Source organism: Copadichromis virginalis, linkage group LG13 (genome assembly GCF_057382275.1).
Source record: "Copadichromis virginalis isolate Kocher_CV1m ecotype Utaka linkage group LG13, C_Virginalis_male_GT1.1, whole genome shotgun sequence".
Taxonomy (NCBI): Eukaryota; Metazoa; Chordata; class Actinopteri; order Cichliformes; family Cichlidae; genus Copadichromis; species Copadichromis virginalis.
Genome location: NC_140630.1, coordinates 21,581,405 through 21,607,793, shown reverse-complemented (window position 1 = coordinate 21,607,793; position 26,389 = coordinate 21,581,405). Strand labels below are relative to the sequence as shown.

General features: G+C 40.1%; 1 protein-coding gene across 13 annotated transcripts in view; it reads right to left on the bottom strand.

The window, feature by feature from the left end:
* LOC146695654 (neurexin-1a) overlaps window positions 1-26,389 on the bottom strand; it is a 271,900-nt gene that overhangs the window by 136,609 nt on the left and 108,902 nt on the right. For 11 of the 13 annotated variants that reach the window (XM_085477988.1, XM_085477987.1, XM_085477991.1 and 8 more), the window contains 7 exons: window positions 21,006-21,389; window positions 13,600-13,803; window positions 11,161-11,187; window positions 4,224-4,346; window positions 3,323-3,704; window positions 2,146-2,336; window positions 695-868 (listed from right to left, as the gene is read on the bottom strand). In XM_085477988.1, the coding sequence (XP_085334114.1) occupies window positions 695-868; window positions 2,146-2,336; window positions 3,323-3,704; window positions 4,224-4,346; window positions 11,161-11,187; window positions 13,600-13,803; window positions 21,006-21,389 (1,485 nt within the window). The remainder of the gene's footprint in view (window positions 1-694; window positions 869-2,145; window positions 2,337-3,322; window positions 3,705-4,223; window positions 4,347-11,160; window positions 11,188-13,599; window positions 13,804-21,005; window positions 21,390-26,389) is intronic. The other 2 variants (XM_085477994.1, XM_085478000.1) reach the window with 1 other exon arrangement.

Below are 26,389 nucleotides of genomic sequence, written 5' to 3'. Positions count from 1 at the left end.
GGGGAGATGAATTTGATTACATTTGTAATGTCAAAACACAAAAAGATCAGAAGCCGCACACTCGATAGAAAAAGAGTGGATGAATTGTGAAATTAAACTAAGTGACTGACGCTGGAAAATAAATCTAATATTGTCTCTGGATATGGTGCACATATTAGACTGGGCAAATGATATTTATGCATGCAACAAAGGATTCATACATAATTCAAAAGGATTGCTTCTGGCAAACTCTCAGATCCAGCAAGCATACATAGAGCAAAACAGAATGGGGGTAAAATGGGAAATAACACTCGCAGTACAAAAATGGCAGAGAGAATAAGCAGATTATGGCCAAGTGAAACAGAAATGATTGCCCGTGGAGGAGCGTCGGAGTTTGATGCATACTAACAGAATACTAACACATTTAATGGATGTTAAATTATGTGCCACAGGTTGCCAGTGTGGGTGCCTCGGTGGGTGTGCTTCTCAACGAGTGTGTCTTCGTCTTGGACAAGTAGGAGAATGGGAATACTGAGCAGCTTTGCGTGGCGCTGCAATGACCCCTTAAGATGGTTTTGTGAAAATAAGGGGGAAAAGATTGAATAAAGAGGGAAAAACAACTGAATTTATACCTGAGCTTGGACTGACTGAGCTTGACAGTGATTTATCATCATCGACCCACTGCGTTCACTTATTGGGTTGACAGACTACTGACCTTCACATCCTCTCTCTATTTGTCCCACACAGTCCAGGGCATCTGACATCAAGTCTGGGAGCCGCCCGTTCAGATCCATTGATGCCAGACAACCTTGAAAACCCTCCTTGGCATGCACCAGTTTGGGCAGCTCCTTGTACATCTCCTTAGCCACCCCTCCAATATACAGGTTACCTGTAAGGACATGAGAAATATGACAATACTGACCCCTAGTGGACATAAAAAACATTATCAAATATTTTGGATGGCTTTTTAAACTGCGTTTAAAGTGAACATGCCAGGCATTAGTAACAGTTGCGTGAATTATTTTATCATGAGGTTAATTATGTCTAGCTTTGGAAACCTTTTCTAATTGTCTTGATTTAAATGTTTTTTTGTGGGTGGCTTTTTTTTGTGGTCATGTCCAAGCCAGACATTTGTCATCTTTCATGTTTGTGCTGTTTCATTAACAATTTCAGATAAGGAAAATTACAACACTCTTCAAGGTAGTACACCAATTACCCCAATGTCCTTACAAGCTGTTTTCTGTTATTAAATGATAATTCTTTAAAATAACTTTAATTCAAGGTTGGTCTGCTGAGCACAAATGGCCTTGTTTTTATGAACATATGCACATTGTTAATGGCAGCTGTAGAACAGATTAATGTGGAATTCTTGCTCAAGGGTACCTAAGTGGTGCTAATGAGTAAGGGCCAAGCATTGTTCCTACACACCCCTGCTGGGTCCACCCTGCTGGTGCAAACCTTCATTCACAAACCCAGGTCACTGCTGCCTCAATTTAATGTAAGAAATACACTGTAGTGCACTCTCAGGAAATAAGATACCCTTATCCTATTAGGTGTACAACAGGTTCACACCAGAAAAGGGATGCTCTAAGGTGCTGTTGGTGTACCCTTGAAAGGCATCCCTTATATTGTCTCATTTTCTACCTTAGTATAAGGAGGAAAAGAGCCAATAACAGACATAAAAAAGAAGTTAACTAAGGTTAATGACTTAATTATTATTTAATTATAAATTTGGGAATGGACTACCATTTGCATAGTACATTTCTAGTCACAGAGGTTATTCAGTGCTTCATCTATTTCATATCTGCACCTGCATCCAACAGAAACCAGCTCAGAACCATCCTCGCAAAAATAGAAAATTGTAGCTGAGAGATGACACTGCTGTCCTTTGGACTAATATATTTTGAATAAAACTTATCATGTTATTAAAATGAAGAATAAAATATTAAAACATTACATTTTTGCCCATATCCCCATTGCATTTGACCTGATATTACATTGCAAATATTACCCTTTTTCATATATATACCTTTTTGGCTCTCAAAAGGCACACAGTTACCCTAAGGTCCAATAATTAGCTTTAGAGGTGGAATTCATGGACTGTACCTGCAGGGATAGGAATGTATTTCGTTCTAGCCCTGTTGCAGAGAGTGTATGTGTGCATACCCTTCAGGTCCAGGTTTTTGGCTCCTGTTGTTGTCTGCGTGGTAATCTTGGTGTCAATCTTGACAGTGTGGAGGTTGTTGGTGTCCCTGGAGATTATAACATTGTGCCAGTGGTTGTCGTTCAGGGGTTTGTTAGAGTTGCCTTTGATCAGGTGGGCTCCATTCCCCAGGTCAGACACATAGTGTAGGTAACTGGAGGAAGATATTTAACTATCAGCTAATATCAGATGTGTTCTTTGTCATCTTGTGCTTTACATAGACTGTTTATCAGAGTAGACTGTAACAATAACAACATTGATACAAATAATTATGCTCATGTATATAAATATATTTTATACTGAAATGTCGCTGTTGGTGGCTGTGCGTTTGAAAACATAAATATACAAGAGTTTGAAAAAGTGGAAGTTAATAATTGGCAGGTAGAATAAACAACAAAGGGCAATGAACAGCGCTGAACAAATCATCCTTAAATTATTTGCTTTACAGTCAATTTGAGATTCGCACGCTCGTTTTTAATTAAAAAATATGGCGTCAATGTTTAGCACGCGGGAAAGCCTAACTTGCGGCATTACTTAAAAGAAGGTTATTCTATAGCTGCAATAAGTGCGTAGTCGATTCTCTTTTATGTTGGGTATTTGCTCTGCCTTCATGAAGATTAAAAAGAACAGCAATAGCCGACAGCTCTTTCAGTAAATATTCTGGCGTAGAGGTGATAAGAGAAGAATTTGAAGTAAAGGCATAAAAAAAAAAAGCTGTCAAGAATTCTTTTCTGTTTGGAAACTGTCCTGTGTAGGAAGGGGTGCATTATTAAAATCATAATCCATTTTTATGGAGATTACTGCCTAAATAAACATCACCTACACTGGTATAAAACTGGATAGGCACAGTTTAATGGTTTTTGCTGTCAGTATTTGCTGGACTTTGCACCTGTTGGCAGGTAGGTCTGCCGTATGTGTAAAAAGGAGACTTTTATAACAACTGTTGCACTGACAGCAACAACAGCAAAGCAAAAATGTCAGGCATATTTTTTTAATGTGTCTGAGTGAAGGTTTGGTGTAAACCGTCACAAAAAAACACCAGTGACATCAAACAGTCAAGTCTACTGGGTACAAAACAAGATATATTACAGGCAAAGCACTTTTCTTTGACAGAATGAATGCTGCAAAGTCTCCACTTACCCTTTAACCAGCTCCACCACAATGAAGTCATTTCCATCGCCACTGTTATACAGGATGAGGCCGTCCGAGGAGGTGGTTTTGAACTGAAAAAAAAGGTGCATGGAGTAGTAGGCCTGCAGAGTAGTGAGAGTCACATAGCTGGAGCGTGACTTGAAGGTGACAGGGTCAGCAATGATGTTCTTGAAGCCAATCATTGCATTGAGCTCACAGTAATCAATGTCACCATTTTTACAGAGGTCTATGTAGGCCATGCCATTGAAGGAGAGGCTCTGGAGGTGGCCAATGAAGTTGGAGGGCACCATGGACATGAAGCGCTTCTCTGTCACAATGCCCGTCTCAATGTTATGGAACTCCAGCTGGGTGTGGTCACCTGCCATTTGACCTTTGATCGGCAGAAGTGGGAAGGGGAGAGAGGGTGTTATTGGGGATATCTGACAGTTAAATGGGCGCTGCTTTGCAATTAAAGGATCCACTTTAAATCCTCTCTGAAAAGAAATTAAAGAATGGCTTCACAATTATTGTCTTTAAGGGAAAAAAAAACTTCCACCAGATGCCCTTTTCATGCAACCCCCAGGAGATTAGAGTCTTCTCCTGGGACCGAACCAGGGATCTTTCACTTGTTAGGTGGTGCGTAAATCATTTGTTTCAATTCAATCTTATTTCATTTATGCAGCACCAAAGAACAACAAGGTGAAAAAAAGAGAAATAGAGACAATTTTATTTTCCTTTTCAAACAGCAACATTTTATCTTAAATGTTTTTTTTTTTTTTAAAGGTTTTATTCTATATAGAAAAATGATCAAACCCTTTTTCCTGATCAGCAAAGCATGTTATGGATTATTTAAGTTTACATATTCAAAAAACTACTACATTACATCAAATAAAAAGAGGATGAGAGGTACCTTCCACAGGTGGAAGATCATCTACGGTCAGTTTCAAATTCTTGCCCCTCCTGAACACACGTACTGTGTGCCACTCATTATCGTTCAGATTCTGACCCGCAAAAATTGTCTCTGGACCTTTGCCTGCAGGACAGTCCAAACAGCGGTTAACACACACACTTAATACAGACACACATACACACATCCATAACAGAGAGGTTGATAAAAGTAGAATAAGAAAGAGGGAGATCAAAAGGAAGAAAATGTGAATGGATGAAGTAGTTGGACAGAGGAAGAAAACATTAAGGTAAACATAGTTAATGGTCCATAAAAACACATTTTGACTTGCATTTGCAGCACTGATCGCACCATTAGATAAAGCATCAAAATTCTGAATTCTCCCTGAACACTATTTTCTTTGAACCAATAGGAGGGAGGCCATAATCAGATGCTGTAATATATTCAAACAAGTGTTTTCTGTGAATGCATAATGTGTGAGCTTTGAGTTAAATGGAGACACAAATATAAGCTTGCTATACGACTGATGTCTTCTTTCTTTTGAGATTTTCTTAAATTCCTATCATGCCACTTGGTGGCAGCAAATAACTACCAAAAGGCTATGACTGGACAGGCACTTAACAACCCAGTATCACTCTCCATCTTGTTTACCTACAAGAGTGCAGGCCAATATTTGATTTCCCTCATGTCCACCACATAAAATGAAATAGTGATGCAAAAAGAAACACCTGCATAATGGAAGCATTGTGGTTGGCGGTGAGCAGAGAAAAAAAGGAACAAATAAAAAACAAAACAACAGAACAGACCATTTTAGCCCTCGTGCTAATCGTACAAAAACAGGAAATACAGAATGTGCTTTTTATCAGCACCCTTTGAAATAATTGATGCTCTGGAAAATGGAGAAGGTTACTGAAACTGCACAGATGCCATTTAAAAAAAGCTAATGAATCCACTTTATTAAATCAATAAATGCTGTTTCCTATAGTGCTGCAAATCTGCCTTGCAAGGATTTACACATTCAAAACTTGTATTTAACTGAATTTTGAAACTGAGAAATTGTATCACATTCGTCCTTAAATACACAGGACTGTGAAAAAGTTTTGAGCCACCCATCATGTTAATATATTTTGCTTCCAAGGAGCCAGACTTTCCTGTAATTGTTTAATGCAGTCTTGAGCAATGGTTCTCCAGAACCAGCCCCCCTCCCCCACACCCCTAAACAACAAAAAAACAAACATGTTTCAAAAACACAAAATATGTTCCCATTCGTTTAACTGAATTTACCAAAAATGTCACAAATAAAACATTTTTGCAACAACAAGGTGATTCTTGAAAAGCTTTTTGCTGATAACTCTCAGCATGGTGCACAGTTCATCTTGAGAACACTGGACAAGTAAGGGATAAAAGGAAAAGTGTCAGACCTGAAATATTATCTATAGCAGATCTGAAAAGAATGTCCTTAAGAAAAAAAATCCAGCAAAGACCTGACACAGGATCAGAGAGATGCATCTGGCCCTTCAACAGATGGATCTACTGTTTGCCAAAGGTTCGAAATGCACTCAGTGGAAGGGTGGCTGTCAAGAAGCCAGTCTTAAGGAAGGGAAACAGGGAGAGAAGGCTGAGGTGTGCCAAATTACTAATGAAAATGTCTTATGGAGTGATGAACCAACATTTGACACTTTTGGTTCAAATCAATATCTTTATGTGTCTACAACACAGTCATTTGTAAAACACGGTGGAGGCTTGGTCATGGCTGCATTTTAGCCAGTGGTGTTTAGATAAGTACATTTTGATCCACTATGCAAAACCATCTTGAAAAGAACCTGATTGGCAATGACCTTTCAGCATGACAATAATCTTAAATACACTGCCAATGCAGTAGAGCATATCTGGATAGGAAAACACACAGTGGAACACTATCAGTAATGGATTGGCGTCCCCAGAGCCCGGATTCAACATTGAATCACAGACCAGAACAAAAACGCAGCTAACATCCAAAGAAGAGCTTTGAATGTCCTTCAAGAAGCCTGGAGAACATGTCTTGAAGTCTACTCAAAGAAATTACGAGAAAGCTTGCCTAAGAGAGTTCAGGCTGCGTTGAAAAATAAAGGTGATCATAGCAAATACTGACTTTCAAGCTTGATAGAATTGTACAAACTCCAAATTATATTTCTATGTATGTTTGCTCATGTTTCAAAGTGGTCGTTCACTTCAAAAAAAATATAAAGAAATGAGGGGCGACTAAAGATTTTAGCACAAAGCTGTATATAATTTTAAAGTGTTTGATGCTAGCATCACATTTTAGAAATACTGGAGCAGGCACAAACTACACCTAAAAAGGTTATTTCTATAACAACTAATGCAAATATGGACACACGACACCTTCAATCAGCCAAAGCTCATTTATGGTGGAGTGAGGTGAAGCTGTGTGATGAGTCCAATATTTTCCAAAATTATTTTTGAAAATCAGAAATGCCACATCTGCTGACTTCTGAGAAGAGCCACCCAGCTTATTAACAGAGGGTGATGATGCAAGCAAATGATACAGGGGTAAAATACACATTTATGAATGCAACATCCAGACTTTCCATCTATTAGAAACATCATGTGCATGAAATTCTGTTTAAAATGTATATTTTACACATCTTCCTGTCTTTAGAAACACGTTGCTTACTAATAATATCACTTAAACATTTTAAATATTCTGATTATTTTGTCATCCAGTCCTGAAATCAGCATATTATATGATAGCATGTCATATGTGTTATTGCTTGCAGTCATTAATGGGTTTGTAGAGAACCCCTGTGCCAGAAACTCAAAGGGAGATTAAGAATGAGAGCTAAAATCAGAGAAACTGCACCAAATCTCTGTGATCTTATCAGAAGAATAATAAGTCTCTCCAGGATACATTTCTCCATTAGGAAATTCCAACATTGGTCCAACTAGGGCAGCATATTATTTTTTCATACAGCCTTTCTTAGATCATCTTGAATTGCTATACAGCTCTGATGTTCCCCTGCCAGGCACACATAACCAAAAAAATAGCCCAATGAGGTTGTGCCACAGTGACGGTATTAAAACCCCTAGGCTCTGGACAGCTTGCCTATACTGCTCGGTGCATTTCAGATGGGTTCCAGGTTCATTCGCCTGAACCATTTATGGCTATTTATTTCCTGCTTTTCTGCAATCTTCAAAGCTCCATTGCAATGTGTATGCAAATCTGAGGGTTCCAAAGTACTGGGACACACTCAATCTGAGACACAGTTCTGCTCTGTAAGCACCAAACACCGGGGCAGGCTTGAGACCAGACAACCGGCGAGGGATTAAGAAGGAGAGATATGAAATAATGGGATGGAGTTGGACTTGAAAGCGTGCTTGATCTTTGCCTTCTATCATTCTGTTCTTGCTGCTCTCCAAGAAGAAAAGAAAGGCAAGAGGAAAAGAGGTCAGTCATATCAAAAAGCACAATCCTACATAGCATTTACTACTGCTGGACCTGTTTTGTTTTCTGCCTTTAGTACAATCTGTGGTCCAAACCAACAGCTGCTGGCCAGACATTAAGGGGCTTTTAGTCCAGTCAGCGCTCTCTAGTGCCCTCACAGGCGGTGATCTATCTAAAGTGATGGATCTACAGTGATCTCTCCTTGCCTCACTGACTTTAGACCCAAGGGAACAGTGAAGAAGTGTGGCACAGGGCAGCATGAGAAGATGTGATTATCCAGTCAGTCAGCTCTGGCAGGCTGGATGACAGCTCGGACACTGGTGCTGCATGCCCCGACACTGTGACTCACATAGGTGGGGGAAAGAGGAAGTCACTGACCAAGCAGCAGGCCACTACACCGGATTACCATCAACAGAGATATCAAAACCAGATCAACACGACAGGGAAAGCTTTAGCAGGATACCTCGCTACAGAACCTGCTATCTAACCACTTTGCTGCATTAACAACAATGCTACAGTGAAAATGCTTTTGTACAAGCAGAGGTGAAACATTATTAAAATGATAAATGATTTGTTTTCGAATTCATGTTAAACTGCTAAATACTGAAAGGCTCAAATTGCCACGACGTTACTGAGACTAGCACTGTTTAGCAATAAATGACATGGTTAATCATGTCATATTAAGTACTTCCTCCCATGACAGAAAAGTCCCTATTACACTGTTAATTTCAAAGGATGTTAGTTATTTCCCTTAATTTAAGAAGCTATAGAATCCTGCAAGAACTTTATTAAAATTAGCTCCTTAATTTAAAGAATATTGCAACGAATAAATTAATAAGAATGTGAAGCTTGTTGCTTTTCTTAGAAAACACTACACTACGCACTCCAGTAATTTTATATAGCCCTCTTTTTATTTTCAGATTAATTCATTTACACTATTATTGTTCCCAAAGTCCTCCTGAACAGCTCTGCCTTTACTTGTTGCCAGATTTATACCCTCCTTTTACCTTTCTGAGCATAAAATATAAGTGAATATCATTAAACTCTAGTTGAAATTCCTATTCTTTATGGTAAGATGAGAGCTGAGCTATAATGAAGTAGTTTGATTACTTTTCTGAATGTAGATGCCAGAAATTGGTGCGAGTCATTTGGCTGAGAATGCAGGATGCATGCATGCATGCTCCCCTTACATCACTCTCCAACATATGATGATTTCTAACAAGAAAACAGGTGTCGCATCTGTGTTTAACAATCTCCTCATTTAAATTAAATTAGCCACAACAAAGACTAACGTTGTGACTAACAAGAGGAAAAAGTACCTTGCAATGCTGCTAAAGAAGATCAGAAGTGAATGATCACATTACGCTAAGGTGCCCTCATCACCATATCCTGGTCTAAACTGTGACTTTTCTGCAGTCCAAGCTAATAAATAATAGAAGAGCGGACTCACAGACCAAAAAAGCCAATCTGTCACAAGATATTTCTAGTTCATATTTTCAGCTTGTTGTCACTCAGTGCCTGTTAATACTGTTTAAGTCGAAGTGGCAGTGTTTTCTTCAGACAGCTCTGGGCAGCCCCAGGGAGCCTAGGTCCCTAATTGACAGTGATGTGTTCTTTGAGTCGGTGTTGAAATTCTTCATCCACTAAGCTGACCGGAGCCGCAGCGCCTGACAAGACACATTAATTAACATAGAAAAAAAGGGGACAAAAATAACAAGCGAAAAAAAAAATTTTGAATTAAATGCTAACTCTTCATAAGTGGAAATGCACTGGCTTAGCAAAGTTCTTTCCAAGAACTTCAATTAAACATTTTCCTGTGACACAATCAGGTCTGGCTCTATTAAAGGAAGGCTTGCTGTCCCCCGTCTTGTTCTTTTTCTTTTACTCAAACATTTTGCCTTTAGCATAACGTTACATTAACAAAATCAAACTACTTTTCTTCTAAGCTTAAGCACATTTACAGCTTATATGCCAATATAAGCATTGCTTTAATCTGCACATATGGCACTATTATTTTAAAAAGAATAGGGAACATAAAAAAAAACCAAATGAATTCAGATTAACATTGTACATGCTTTAGTTTACATTATTTATTTAGCTAACAACTACATTAACCATTTTACCTGCCATATGGCTCTTTACTTTCTAGCACTAAGCAGTTCCACAGTTTAAAGGATTATCCTTCCCTGCTCAATTTTACATGATGGATAGATCTCAAAAGATTTGTGCATTTACAATGTTAAAATAAATACACTGATAAATATTAATAAAGTGTTAAGAATATTTCAGACTGAGAGGAAAAAGAGAAATAAATCAAAAACGCAAATATTAGCATAACAGCTGATGATTATGTCTTCGCACTAAACCAAGAATGACCTTTTAAAGCAGTGGATTGGGGGAATTAGAGCTTAGAGCTATTTATTTGCATACACAAACAAGGGATGCATTGAAGAAGCACAAACAATGCTATTTAGCATTTAGAAAGGTGTTAAGAAGGGCTGGCTCACAGAAACATGTCTAGAGGTCACATCATGTGATTCTGTGCAGAGGCGTTTTGTTGTGTAAGTCTCCACTTCTTCATCAGTCAATGACCTTCAGCTACTGTAACACACACGCACACACACACAAACACACACAAAGAGACCTAACACTCTTGGTTTCAGAGAACAGTTTGTCCTTCTATACAGTATGTGGCAGTCTCCAGCCCACTGTTATGGAGCTTAAACTTGGGTATTTCTGTTGTTATGTGCCGATACCAAGAGCGTCTGCCACTTCAGAATCATTAAACAGGGAAAAAAAGGTGTATTACGATCCAGAGAAGTAATTATTAATTCATCACTGTTCCTGAATAATAAATGTCAAGGATATTTACCTCCCAAAATATTGCAATGTAACCTCTTTGTTCAAGCGCACACATACACAAACACACACACACATCCAAAGCGAATCCCACAAACAAGATCTGCTCTCTCTCCCTCCCTCTCCATCCCCTTCTTTCTGCTCTGTGAGGCAGGTTAATGAGAATAATAAAATCACACTCTGTATTTCCTCTGTGCTTTGAATGGCCTCATCAATTTGCAACCGCCGTGAAACGCAGAAGAAGAAAGAAAAAAAGGAAAGCAAGAAGAAGACTGAGAAATCGTGCAAAATACCTGCCTCGTGTTTTATGTCAGTGAGTGAAAAGGTTCATTAATTAGAAACAACCCAGTGTGTAGAATCACAGCTGACTATTATATTTGGGTTTGTAATTAATTCAAGCCTCCCTCCATCCCTCCAGGAATTTCTTATTTTCCAACAGCTGGAATTTGGTATGATGACACACAATGTCAATGCAAGGGGCGAGTCAGATTTCAGTATGTTTTTTAACATCATAGCTACATTTTTTTTTTAACAGTTGCAAAATATAAAGCAAGCATGTTTATAAACAACACTTCTAGGGACTGAAAGGACAGTTAAGAGTTAAGAGAAGAAGAAGAGAAAAGGTGAACAGTAACTTACTGGAGGTACAGTTAATCCTGATACAATCTAGATGGGGAAGAATAGATGAGAGATAAATTCATCTTTCAACGTTACAGCTGCAGACATCATTAAAGCATACAGTCCACCCCTCTGGGGACACACACACGGACACTGTCCTTCATCTGATGCTCTCAAACGTGATCTAATGCGCAGCAAACTTGTGAAAGTGCTGCAGTGTGGCCTCTCAGAGGAACACATTTTTCACCTAACCATTAGAATTGATGTTTAATTACATGGCAGTGCTATGTTTATCTATGAAATATGTTTTACATACACCAAGATAAATTCTTTCTCTTTTTTTAATATTATTTTCTTATGAGAGCCTCAGATTTTGGTCAGGGTCATGCAGGGCCAATTGGAAGGTATACCAACTCTCTCCCCATGTGTCTCCCGTGCAAGACAACTTTAAAGCACTGTCCCTTTTTGCTACTTTGTTACATGACTTATCAATGTTACATCGTTAACTAATATCAATAAGCTAAAATTCAAAATTAAATGGTATTCTTATTTTTCCAACAGCAGGGAAAAAACAGTCATTAATTATATGTACTCGAGTGCTTCCTAAGCTCAGTTTGAGATACTTTACTTTTGTATCCCGTTTCCCTACTTCAAAATATTCCACTTTTTAGTAAGCAAGTAAAATTAGCTCCACCTTAGCCAATATTATGATGCTGAATGATGTTGCACTAATGATAATAACACAATAAAATAACATCTATTCCACTAAGAGCCATTTAACATGTTTTTTTTTATTTCATGCACATTTTAGTGATAATAAAAATCTAGTCAGGTTATATAAAACCTCCTTGTATCATATAAAGCAGATTCATTTCTACCCTATTACTCTATTCTAGTGCTGTATATGCGATTCATACATTCATATTTCATGTGGTAGCATACTTAAAACATCCATTCTGCATAAGTGCATTTTTCGATGCGGATATTAAATGAAGTCTTCTTCACCGTATTGATTTTAGTATTTTAAATTGGGATGTGGATCATTTTTATTAAGTAAAATATCTAAATGCTCTTCTTTAGTCTACACTACACAGCTGTTTTCTTTGACGGTAACAAGAAATAATTATCTTGATTCTACTGTGACAACTTAACTTGGCGTTCCTGTACTAAATACCCAGCTAATCTTACTCTACTCCCACTACTGTTCCTGAATTCTGCTTCGCCTCTTTTCTTTCTTAAGGCTAAGTTTGTGTCGAGCTCTAAGAAAGGTGACCCAGATCGAACTCCCTCCCCTGCTTCCCATTTGGCCCTGCTTGTCATGTGTTGTCAACCGCAGCAGAAAAGTGGTCGCAAACAGCCAGAGACCAACACGAGCCTACCCTTACAGGGAATGCTCTGCTTTTTGAAGGAGGGACAAGGAAGGCAGGCATAGAGGACTGAACCTGACAGACAAACTAAAAAAAAAAAACCTGAAATGTGTCAAAGATAATCCAAAAGAAAACAAAACTCCGTAGCCTGTTGTTTTCATCAGAGGGCATCTTTTTGTAGTCGCAGTAATATGACTTGTCAGCGCTGTCAGTGTGTGGCGCTGTTGTCTTCCATGGTGGGACACATGCTTCCTTGTGGTTGACAGCAGACACAGGCTGTCTACTTTGCATGCACCGCTAAACGGCTCCGCTTAGGGAGCCCATTTCTGTTTAGCCAGTGGAAAGGAGAAATAGATGGCTATCATTTGTGCGCCGAGGCTCTGTTTGAGAGATATCAAACTTTTCACAGGCATCATTGGATTCTATTCTGAGCAAATAAGCACATGTGCACACACTCGCGCGCACAAAAAAACGAAATGTGTTTCTTTCATTTGTCCTCAATTTTCCGTTTTTGCTGTAGGCACGCGAGAGGAAGGGGTGGAGGGTGGAGGGTGTCTTTCTTTGTACTCATTTAAGACAGCCGCATATTCATGCACGACTATGCATTCCTCCCACAATGATAAAAGTGTTTCTAAATAAAGTGATTAAAGAACAAGTGTGTAGGGTATTTATTGGCCCCAAATAAGGACTGCTTCACATTAGGCAATGACTAAATATTATAAATGCCCCCATCCTCAGAAGAATTATTAGCTTCCTGGTATGAATTATAACTGGAAATACAGAATACAGCAGTGTCTGCACTGTAAGCTGCACATTTTAAGATGATCTGAGTGTGTTGACGGTACACGCAGTGAGCATTCCCTGCTGGGCATTGCTGGCCGTGTGCTCGACTGGCAGTGAGCAAAGAGCCGCAGAGTCTTGCCATTGAAAGTCTTTACACCATCTCTTTCTATTCAATATATATATAAAAAGAAGACCAATTGCTCCGAGTGTGTGTGGGAGAGCAGGAGTATGTATATGGCTATGTTCCCTTAAAAGCGGTTTCTAGCTTAATTTGACTTATCTGCCGCAGCGTGTGTATCCAAGGCATTACCTAAGTTGACAGTCAGCCGGACGCGGCCGCTCTCCAACTCAATTCGCAGAGCGTCAGCAGAGTCCCGAGATGTGGTGGCTATTAGGATGCCATAGGCTCGCTGGGAGCGGAACCGCAAAGACACGTCCTCAGCTTCCGTGTGCATCACCACCGGTAGCTGGACCTTCATAAACTTGCTGCCATCATAGCTGAGGATGGTCGCTTCTACAGAGAGAAAAAAAGATATGTGATTGGTAAAATAGACCGTAACAGTTTTATGGTAATGCAATGACCGGGCCTGTCAGCTCAGCTTAAAATGATGCCCTTATTGCGGATATTATTTAATGTCGCGACTTTCAGTTTTGATGAAACAAGTGCATTAAATGTAATAATATCCAGTCATGTAAAAGAGGAATGAATACAGCATATAACTCAACAGAACAGAGACAAGTACGGTCAGCGTGTCTGGGTCTATTTCTTAGACGGGAGCTTTTTTGGTTTTTTAGAGCTACCTTGCCTCACAGACAGCAGAAACACTGAGTCATTTTGACTGCTGATGAATCCTAGAATTAGTCTCTTAGAAATATAAATACAATATAAAAACTTGCTGAGTAAGTGACTGTTAAATGGCATGTGCCCAGATATGTCACCCAAAAGCAGTGTGTAAAGACTTGTCAAAGTCTGGCGTCGCATTTTGCTGTGTACTACAGCTGACAGCAAGCCAAACTCTCTCCAAAAGACTGACTCCTGTGTTCCCCGTGCCAATTCAGCTGGTGGACTCGATCACGGAGTCAGTGGCAAGTACATGTTTGGATAATAATTACGGTAAGCTTAAAAAACACGGTCCAAGGTGAAATGAAGCCTTCGTGACAAACAAATAAAAGAAACTCAAAGTCCAAGTTCTCCTACATAACAAGTGGCATCCACAAGTATTTTGTATTTGCAATGTAATAGTGGCAAACCATGAAAGGAGAAATTGGTATTGACCGAGGGGAAAAAACACTAACGATGACAGAATTGTAATAGTATATGGACCTTGAATATCGAGCTTCTGCTCAGGGTGACTGCATTTACTCAAAGCATTAAGCGGGCCGTCTGGAGAAATGCTGGGGAGATTGTTTAACGCTGGCAGGAGGTTGTAACAACATTTCCGGTAGTGTAACTAAACCATAACCCAATAACAAAGCCATTACTGCAGCTGCAGAGTTGAGCCAGACAGATATAAGGTGAGACTGAGGGACGGGAGATGGAGACTGTTGTGGGTGATAGGGTACCAGTATACACAAACCACCTCATCACCACTTCCTCGTCACACAGAGCCAATGTCACATCCATCCCCTGGGATAACTCCGTCACATTCCTCACCCAAATCCAATTTCTCCACACCCTCCTGGGGTATGATGCAGATGACAGGGGCGTGTGACAAACGAGCTCCCACTGCTAAACTGTCTGCTCCCTGCCAGGCAGCTAAAGCAAAGAGCTACATTTGGAAACTGTTAGCCAATGCCAGGGAAAAAGCGGAGCAACTGTTCAAGCTTCTCGAATACTTGAAAAATGTGTCTCTGTTATACCACCTTGCACCTGGTCCCGATACTTGCAGGAAAAGTATCTGAACTTTAAAAAAAAAAGTCCCCCTCAGTGTTTAATTATGCTTTGTAGTGTCCATTAACAGCAACTGTCTGTTGTTTAGGTTCATGGCAAAAATGTATTACTGCTGCACAATGAGTGGCAGCTCAGAGTGCTGACCTGTATAGAATTCTTACTAAAGAATTAGCACCTCGCTCTGAAACAAGATCCATTATGCTTGCACGAAACAACACATTAAAGAATAAACACATGCAGCGATGATGCTGAGAACTTGTTAATATATTCCTTTAAATTGTAAAGCATTGTGTCTCCTTAAGGGTGAAGAAAAATGAATCATTTGCTAAATGTAATCTATGCAAGCTCCCTTATAAAGGAAAGACATTTCACATTTCCCTCATCTGCATAATCTTCAGCTTTTTTCCCCACACTGGATAGGAGGATAAAATTAATCACAGCTGGAGTAAATATTGCATTTCATCCAAGATGTCACCTTTGCTGAAATTCATATAAGGGACTATCTAAAATGTCATAAATAAGAAAGCTCCAGAATACAGATATGGAAAAAATGGAGGATGACATGTGAGGGAATCATTACCTAATGCAAAGTGAGGACCTGTCAAAAATCCAATCCTGCAAGCCGAGTCATTTTTAATGGCACTCCCATGTTTAATATCAAAATAAATTGAGAGGACTGAAGCCGGAGCTTCTGTCTGTGCCAACCCAACAGGAGGCTGTCAGAGGGGAGATGGAGCATACCAAACTAAACCAAGCATTCATTTTCTGTCGTGTAAAGCTCAATGCAACATTCTTTTCTGATTTTCACAAGAAAACAAGTAGCGATTTGAGGGGGCGTTGGGGCACTTTCAGAGAAGTAACAAACAAGCCTGTACTACTAACAAGGGGTGGGGTAATGGCAGACAGGCACACAGTTCTTCCTGCTTTCTCCCCCCGAGGAGAGCAGACTCTGCAGGAAGGCTGAGCTGTCAGCTGCATGCCACAGGATTGTGATGTCCCACAGTATCGGGGCACCAGACTCAACCCAATTCAAAAATTGCCAGAAAACAACTGCCAAAAGGCTTTTGGAAAATTTGTGTTCAACATCCATAATAAACAGGAGGAAATGGCTCAGAGATATGATAAATAATTCAAGGCAGCTCATGTCTTCTTCACCGCAGCCGTCTTTGAACCCAAGTATAGACAATCCACGAAAGAGACACACTGGCTATTAAAAGTGTGGAAACAAGTTACAAGCTGAGTGGATTTCTTCAGACAGGGAAACAATGTTCTGTGTATGCACAGAGAGGAAGCAGCATCATGGGCCAGCTTCACATCTGCTGCCCTGTGACCATACGGCAACATTATCTGAGCTATGAAATGAGAGCGAAGATGGAAAATAGATCAGCTGAGATTGGGATAATATGCAACTTCAGCTCTTGCATTATGAAATGGAAGCTACAAGTAGTACAGCTTTGCATTCAATCGCTATCAAAATCTTTCAGCCGGTCGAGAATGTTAGGACAATTAGCTCATCTCTCAAGGTCTATCCTGCGCTATCAAAATCTTTCAGCCAGAGCTATTCCTCAACATTTTCCTCGAAAAAATGGACCCCCAGCGCTCGTACAGTCACGCGTCTTCCATGTTTTTCACTTTTCTACACATGTATGTCCATCGCTTAAGGGCGCGGGACAACCGGTTCTCTCTAATTATGACTAGATTCAAGTGTGCTGAATGGTGACTAACACAGTGTGCTGTCAAAGGGCACGGCTAAAACATGCTTTAATGCTAACGCTCAGCCATATTCTCCTTTAAGGGCTTTTCTCAATTATGCAATAGCATTCTGCACCTCTTGGCTTTTGCTTTGGACCGATGGCAAATGGCTTTATGCTCTGAAAAGCAATAAATGTTCTCAAAGAACAGAGTTTTTCTTTATTTACACTAATTTACATAAGTAGTTAATGCATTGTATTGTTGTGCACTATGCTCTGGAGCAAGGTATTAGACACCTTTAGTACATGCTGGCAATAATATACTGCAGTAGACTCAAGGCTCTACTTAATGATATATCCCTTTAGAGTACCCTGAAGCTGTAAGGCTGCTATATTTTATACAGTTTTTTTTAAATATATATTTTGAACTAATAGCATCACTATTGGTAAAAGCACAGTGCAAAGCCTCTACACTGCAAATCAGCAAGTTGTTAGGTATGTCTGGTGTACAATGAGCAGACTCATGTATCGATCTGTACACTGATATTCAGCACCGAGCTTATCCATTGCGGGTATGTTGAAGCACACGTTCAGCTGCAGCCACTGTGAAATGATGCAGGTGCTGTCAGTGCTGGAATCCAGCATGTCAAATCTCATTAGGGAATATGTGCATGTACTACAACACACCTACCACACCATCTGGGAGGCTGTTTTAGCCTCACACTGCAAGACTAATATTTGGGCTAATTAGCAACTGGAGGAACAATGAAGGGGAAGACATTTGGGATGCAAGGGGGGAAAATTGCTTTGTCTGCTTAATTAAAATGTCTCAAAATAGGGCGAATAGCTCCGTGGCTGTGTTCCGAAGATCCACCTCCTGCTCCTTTTACTTGTCGTCGTCCTCCTCCTCTGCCATATGCAGTAACTGTATTTTGCCACCGGGTGGTACACCATGCATGGATAAGTGAGAGCTGGGGTAATTCTTTTGACAGCTCCTCGGCCTGCTGGTGCCTGCTTCATCCTACCAGTGCAGAGGCAATCTGGAGCATTCAAAACAGCTGGCAGCACGCCAGAGCCCATCCTCTGTACCACTGCTCCCACTCACACTCTCGCTAATGCCTGTCTCATACACAAGTGCAGAGACAGCCAGAAAATGAGAGTTGGACGGAGAAGCCGAGACGCCAGAACACGGCTCTGGTGTTCAAAGAGAGTACAGAAGGTCACGGTGGAGGAAATCTTTGCAACACGCAGTCTCTTAATGTGGAACTGTTTCAGCTTTTTGTTTTTGTTTTCAGAGCAAAGTCAGGCTGGATTATATCTTTGGACCCAAGAACGCTCTCTGAATAAGTAATTATCTTCCTGAAGAGAAACGATCTGTATCCCTTGCCCACTCCACCTCCCTCATGTACTGTGTCCTAATTCCTGTCAACTCATTAGCTAAAACCGACGTGCACATGTGGAAAATCAAAGTAGCGCGGAGACAAGCCTCACTGACACGTTCATCAGATATGGAAATCGAATTATTTTCTTTTACACTAAATTTTATTTCTGCTTTTTTTGCTCCCTTTTTTAAATCAAATATTAATTTCCTGCCTCAGAACTAACTAAAACACTGCATTCGCAACACGTGCCACATACCTTCAAGACGTTCGTGACTAAACAAGCCTCATTTCACAACAGTGTCATGTGCTTTTGTATCATTTTGTTTTTGTGCCATTTGCCAGATTTCCATCAGTATCATTAGCATCTCTAAAGTGCAGTTGGAGTTATAAATCAGCGTCATCCATTTATACTCAAGGTTTTGTGTGTGTGTGTGTGTGTGTGTGTGTGTGTGTGTGTATGTAGGTGGTAAGGCAGGGGGTGGGGGGTGGTTGGTTTGTGGACATAATAACTTACTCCCTCCCCACTCCAGTGGCAAGACTCACACCAGAAATTGCCTTCCCGAGTCAGACGATTGCTAGAAGACTGGGTCAATATTAAAAGAATAAAAAACAAAAACTAAAAGAAACACATATAGTTGCCTTTTCTTTCAAAATTAAGGTTTTTAAATGACTACTCCAAATTTTCTTATGACTACTTGACTAATTTCTGATGCCTTATTCATTTCCCAGTCAGTTTTAATGTGTAAACAGTGTTCATAATTAAGTCGTTATGGACAGGAAGCATTTATCACAAAGCCAAAGCAAGAAAACTACAGGAACCAGGTCAGGAACCTTTGCCATGTAGCCTTTGAATGGTGGGGCTTGGATGAAACATGTTGCTCCTGATACTTTTTATTTTTTACAAAAACTGGCACACTTTGTGTCATTTCTATCGATGCTGCACTTCTTAAAATACCATAGAAACGTTTATACTGGTTCTAGAAGCGTTGCATCACCGTAACATTTGGTGCATCTGCCCTAAGAAGACTAACAAGTAGAGGTTAGAGAGAAAACAACAGATAAGCACTGTCCACATACAAGTTATGGTTAAAAAAGACAAGCTGTGACTCTTCAGATAACTTTACATTTCACAATAGATCCGTTTAAAACACACACTAAACAGAGTTCCAACTATACAACATCCCTTTACTTTTGGTAATACTGTTTCATGAAGCAAGTGACTTCAGCACAGAGGAATAGCAAAAGCACGTGTGGAGCTGACACATGTAACTGTGTGGGACGTGGTGCGTTCCAACCGCAGCGGATTTTTTTCTTTTTTTTCAGATGAGAGAACCTGTTCCTGTTTCGGCGAAGATGCATCACGCTGTGATAACAGTGTCACATGCTTGGGCACTTTTTTGACATTTGCCTTGATTATGCATATGTTAAATGCTTTCATGCATTTGCTACTATTGCACCATTGAGATTTCATGACTATGCATGCTGCTGCAATATAAATCCCTTAACACGCCAATATATAGTCTACTGCTTCAGGTTAGAATCTGTGATGATTATATGTATATAGCTATGAATTCATTCAACCAATATGGAAATATCCTATGATTTCTTAATATTGCAGTTCTCCTTAATAAAAGAACTATAAATTGGAAAAATGTATTTGCTTAGTCTCACTGTGTGGATAAAAGGAAAGTACATTGATCAAAAAGATCAGCAAATTAAAGCTGATCATGCAGAAATGTTTAATCTCACAATTCCTTAAAGATACACCTGAAATTCTTTTCATACATTTTATAGCACAGAAAAAATTCTTGTACTCCGTTGCTTTCAGCTAGCTGCAGAAATACAGCAAAATACTAAAACAGGAAGAAAAGAATCTGCTTTAGAGTACTAAGGGCAGTTCTGGAAGATTTTCTCAGGGCTAAGTTCAAGCAATTATAGCTTTTTATCAGACAAATATGTGACTATTCATTTTTTTAGTATAATTTGCGACCCTATCAACTTTAAACACTAGTCAGAAAGTTCAGAACAAAAAGTGTTCTTTTAATTTCTCAGTGATCAGCTATAAATAAAAAAAAGACAAATTCCTGCAGAATCAGGGGTAAGTCAGACATAGAGGCCTAAAGTTTCATGGTGTGACACTCACTTCTCCTATTTCTCTTCTCTGGAGGACAGAAGGATAAGTATTCTGCACCAGGTCTGGTCATGAGCGAGTGGTTTGATGAGGCAAATGGTTTGCAGAAGACAGCCAATTTACAGGCAAGTGTGCATGGTGGACGTGACCAGCAGTGTCTCGGTGGTGCATCAGTCACCTGCCACTCAACATACTCGAACATCAACCCTCCGTATCCTGACTCATTTTGCCTGCTTCTCTGTTGCTGTCGGTCTCCTCCCGCAATTTCTCTCCTGCCTTAAATTACCACCAACCTGCTGTTAGAGAGCTGGCGATGTTCAACCATAAGCCTGGATAACAAAAAGACCACCTGCAGGCTTTTGTGTGTTGACACTGTTCAACGTGAACTTGAAAGACAAAGAATACTACATCCATGGCAGATATAATTAAACCAATCTTTTCCTTTTCTTTGATGTAAATTATATTCACATTTTTATGATCCCATCCCTACATCAGAAGATAATGCATGGTGAGGTCGCTGTGCAGCATCATCAACATTTTACACTGGCAAAGATTACGCCTAAGAGAAAGAAATTATAAGCAGTCTAACAGCTGGGTAGAAAAAATGAGACAAAGTTTTACCTCTTTCGCAGGAGCGACCCAGGTATCCAGTCCCAGAACAGTCACACACGTAGCGATTCCAGCCTTCTCTACAGATCCCATTGTTTTGGCAGGGGTTGCTCAAGCACTGCTTGGGAGGCTCTTTAGAGCAGGAGGGCTTGACCCCGGCAGCTTTCTGGATCTCAGCCAGCCGTCTGACATCTTTACTCTGTCCGTCAATAAATAAATCTCGAATGCAGCCTACGTAGCCATAGTTGAGCAGTGCAGTCCACACCTCGGTGGGGAACACCAACCCCCTTCTATTCTCCGGTAAACCCCCGAGGTACAGGTTGTCATCCAAGTCCAGGATCTCACTTTCTCCAGGGGCTGTGTAGGCAGTGCGGAGGGTGTTGATGGAGATGGTACCTAAAAATGAAGATACAGGAAGAATAAGTTATTGTTTTGCTACAGCTACTTTGAGGTAAGTAAACAATTAGCCTCCAAAAGGCACTGTGTGTCCTACAGGACCACAAAGATGCAAAGAAGACCCATTTGAAAATGTTTTGATGAAGAAATTAACCTAATTAGTGTTATCCATCTGGACAGGGTCAGGATTTTCTTCATTTAGAATGACTGATGAGAGATGATAAGATGCATTAATCACAGGGCAGCTAGTCTATTAGTAGTTTAATCTGGGATTCCTAAGAGTATCCTCTCCATTTTCCTTGGGTTTGCCATAATAAATCTCCTTTATCTATAAAGCAGTGGTCATAAAGAAACTAGTGAGGAAAAGAAAAATAGTTGCCCCCTCTATCATTTTAGCCACCCTTCCCAAAAAAACATCGTAACCATCTTTTTGATCTTGATTAACGGACTGGAGGCTCCGACCCCCCCGCCACCCTGTCTCTCCTTCTGTTTGCCTCTCAAACACATAAACCTGCAATGAGAGCATGTGTGTTTCCCAACATGATTTATCACTCTGATTCAGGTTTAATTCTCGATCTGGAGCACGGTAAACAACAGCGGACATGACTGGACTGTAAAGCTGTGGAAAAGGAAGGCCTTACTGTGGGACTCAGACCGGGTGATTAATTTGTATATGGATCTGTTACTCTCAGTGCAGGAACCATTGTGGACTTTAATTAATGGTGGCTGCCTCCACTGCCTGCATCCTCGTCCAGTAATCTATATACCGTGGCACGGAGGATCCACACAGGCCACTGCCTGGATGGATGCTTAAAAATAAAATTGCCATAGAGTCAAAATTTGAATTTTGAGTGGCAGATGCATGCCATGGCAGATATGAAGGAACTAATAGTTGATTGCCATGGGCTAAATGGCAAAGCTGTAATGCTTGTACTGTATGTGGGAGAGAAGTGTAGCTTTTAAGTTACTTTTCTAGTCAAAGTGTTTATGTTGGGGAAACAAGCCCTAAGCCATACTTGAATTTCAGCAGGGCTGCCTGGCACTTTTTAGAGACACATTAGATATTAAATGGGGCATTTCACATTTCATTACAGCTACCATTAGCATGCATGAATGTACATATCACAATTAATTATACATATAATAAATATCTGCATTTCTATTTTTTCTATCAAAGCCTTTTTTCTCAGAAGCATCTTTTCACATAACAAAAAAATGTTAAAAATCACCCCCTATGCTAATAACACACTTGTTCATGTATGATCTTCATAGCCAAGGTGAGCCAGCCCTTTTGCAAAATTGTTTGAGAGAGACAGCTAAGGACCTAGTGCACAATGATTAACCGGGTCCCACTAACATGTTCCAGCTCTTTTCTCAGGGTCTTGGCCCCAGGCATCTGTTCCTGCACTTTCCTGCCGCCACCCACTGCCCCTGCTCTCTCCAGCCACAGCTGTTGAGACTTCCAAGCTTTGCACACTTGGCATAGGCCACCCGTCATGCAGCCAGAACAGCTCCCTTCAGGTTATAGCTAACGAGCTCACTACATCAAACTCATTAGCGAGGAAACTTTTCTCTGAGTAGAGCAGGTGCCCGGCTGAAGAATGAACATCAGTGTGGTCAGCGTGAATGGCGAGAGAAGTATCCACACACGCAAACACTTTTTTTTTTTTGTCAGATCCCACACTATGACAGGCATTTGAAGGAACTGAGTGAAGTAGTGTGCAAAATTCTTGAGCCACCCTTCATTCCTTTATATTTTGCCATCTCCATGTTTCCTAAAGGACATACAAAGCTCTTCTTTGAGGTAAATCCATGACTCATTATGTTCCATTCTTTGCTTTTCTATCCAGGTATGCTTTTACTGCTTTGGCAATGTGTTTAAGATCGTTGATCATGTTGAAAATGATGCTGTTGCCAATCAGATACTGTGCGGTGGATTAAAGTCTGATGGTACTTTTCTATCTTCCTCATTTAATCAATTTTGATCCCCAACACCACTGACTGAAAAGCTCCAAACCATGACAGAGCCTCCACCGTCTTTTACAGATGGGTGCAGACACTCACTGTTGGGCATCTCTTCTGATCTCATATGTACTGACATCAACTTTGGTGTAAACCTGTTGCCCGCTGATTTTCAGTTCAATTCTTGTGTAATTTGGCAGCCTTTTCTTCCTGTTTCTCTTCCCTTCTTGAGAGCCACCCTTTTCTCATTTTTCCAGTGAACAGTAGATGAATCAAATGATGGTCCATGTGCATTTCTCAGGTTCTATGTCAGATCTGTATTGTTCCTATTTCTTATGGTTTCACATTGCTTTCAGATAAATATTTATCTGCTGTAGATAGTGTTTTTTGTAAGCTTTCCTCTTTTGTTCTCCACTTGTTCAATTTCCTCAACTTTTTTAAGGACACCCTGCACATGCCAAAATATGCCAGGTTTTTGGCAAATAGCTTTTTGGTGTTGGTGCCAAAATACTATTTTATACCTGTCACACTGTGTTATCTTTGGCATTTTTCAACTACAAATTCACTAAAGAAATAGGAACAAATGATACATTTTTGTAAGACGCTGCCAGTAACAAAATGCCTAAAGATACAATTTAAAATTTGGCACACACAACACCGGTCCATCCTTTGAGTTTGGTGTCTTTGTTTACGCTTTAATAAGATCATAGGTCAGTGTAAAAGTGGCGTAACAAATAGAAATTCCACTGAAAAGAGGCTGGTACTTGAACTGGACTGAGAATGAGTGAAAAAGCAGGTAATGTCCAATGAAAAATTTGGAAAGAGTTTCAAAAAGTCTGACCATTTTTAAAAATTACAAGAAAGCCTTGCTCTTTGAAAGTAAAATATAAAGTGATACTGTTAAAGTCATCATCGAGTTATTGGATGCTTTAAACCTCATGATATCTACACTTAAGTCTTATTACAGTCATAAAGAACGAAGAAAGAATATCTGTCTAAATTGATGCAGAAGAAGAAGAAAGATATCTACATCTCCTGGGCATCATGTGACAGTGATGTATTTACTTCTCAATCTCCTGTAAAGAATATGTGAAAGCAGAGTGGATCTGTGTAATGTTGGACGACTACCCTAACAGCAGGGCATATACACACTGCAGGACTACTTATGTTTTGAACACTATTATTTTGATATCAGGGGGTGTGTCTTGTGAATGCTAACATTAAAGAGGAGGAGATACAGAACAAGATGAGAACATGGAGATAAAGAAGCCTGGAAAGAGGATGGGGGGTGTATATGATGACAGATAAGAAAGCAGTGGGAACACAGCGGTAAACAGTGTCCTGAAAAATGAGTACAGAAATTACAAACGAGATGATCAAACTGATACAGAGGGCTAAAATGTGACTGAATGATGACGACAAAAATCAGCAGTCTAGCCAACTTAAAAGCGCTGACCACATTACTCTCTCTATCCCTCTCTGTGGGCTGACCTGTAAGTGGTACTCCATCATCAAACCTGAAGGCAGGGGTCCAAATGACAGCTCAGATCTCTCTCACACTTTTTGCATCAGCAGCCAGGCTCAACTTGGCATGATGTCCCCTAACCCCACTCACACATCCCCAAAACATGTCAGACAGGGGATTACTACAATCCAGTTAGGGCGATACGGCCAAATCTCTCCCTGTGATTGGATTCTCTGTAGAAAAAGAAGCTCGTGAGTGGGTTGTGAGGATAGGGAATATGTTATCTATAAGAGTGTGCATGCCTGCTTCTGTTTGTTTGGTGTACGTGTGCATGTTTGTGTGTGAAGTAGCGCCGCGTGTGCCCTAGCAGGAAGTGTGGCTACAACACAGCAATGTCCGTGTAATGTCTCTGATGAGTGACCCACAGCACTTGCGGCCCAGAAGCCCTCACTTAAAAGCAGAGTGTCTCTTAGCGTCTCTAATGCATTGAGGGTTAGAAGATGCTGTCTGAGAGCCAGAGTCCATTTGCAGGCTTGCTTCCTGTAGAAAGAGCTGCCTAAACTAAATAGGGCAGGGATCATTATCCACCATTGTTACAGCTGCAGGAAGCGTTGCACACGGAGGACTGGGCTGCGGGTAATTATGTCTGGCTGTTGTGTTGCACTTTTGTTATGAGTGATGTGCTTGGTGGTGTGTATTAATAAAACATCTGACACACAGATGAAAAGCCAAGAATACCATATGTTTGATGAGTCACGCTCTCGGGGGACTGGTGAATTCTTCTATGTTGTTTTTGAAAATTACCTTGAAGGACTCGTGTGTACGATTTAAAGGGTTCAATTAAGAGAACTAGATTGTAGGATTAATAATCATTTTCATCAGTGTTAAATTAGCTCTGACAATAAACTGTGGTTCAGTTCAGTTAGAATAGAATAGAATAGGATAGAATAGCCTTTATTGTCATTGTACAGAGTACAACGAAATTGGAGTGCCACTCCCTTGGTGCAAGTTTCAATAATAAATATAAATGTAAAATATAAAAAGTACAAAAAAAACAATCGTAAGTACTCAAACAATAGTATGTACAATATATACAGGATAGCAGCATTAATATAATGACAGTATGAATAGCAGCATAATATAATGACAGTGACGGTATGGAATAGGTTCAATTGTTTTTGTGCTTATTTACTACGGTGATAGCTCTGGGAAAGAAGCTATCCCTGAATCTGTTTGTCCTGATTTTATGTGACCTGTACCGTCGGCCTGACGGTAATAGTTCAAACAGTTGGTTGCTGGGGTGAGAGTGGTCCTTGATGATATTGCCAGCTCTGCTGAGGTACCGAGAGTTTGCAGTGACCTCCAGGCTGGGCAGAGAGCAGCCAGTGACATAGGACATAGGTTCATGTGGTTTTGATACCTCACTCTAATTTAGGGAGCAAGCATATGTTTGATGGTACACTGAAAACATCAGACACCTAGTTAGTGTTTGCAATGTGTCTGCTCACAGAACTGGGCTTTATTATGGCATTTTCACTCATTTGTTAATTTTGTGTCATTCAGTTATGTTCTG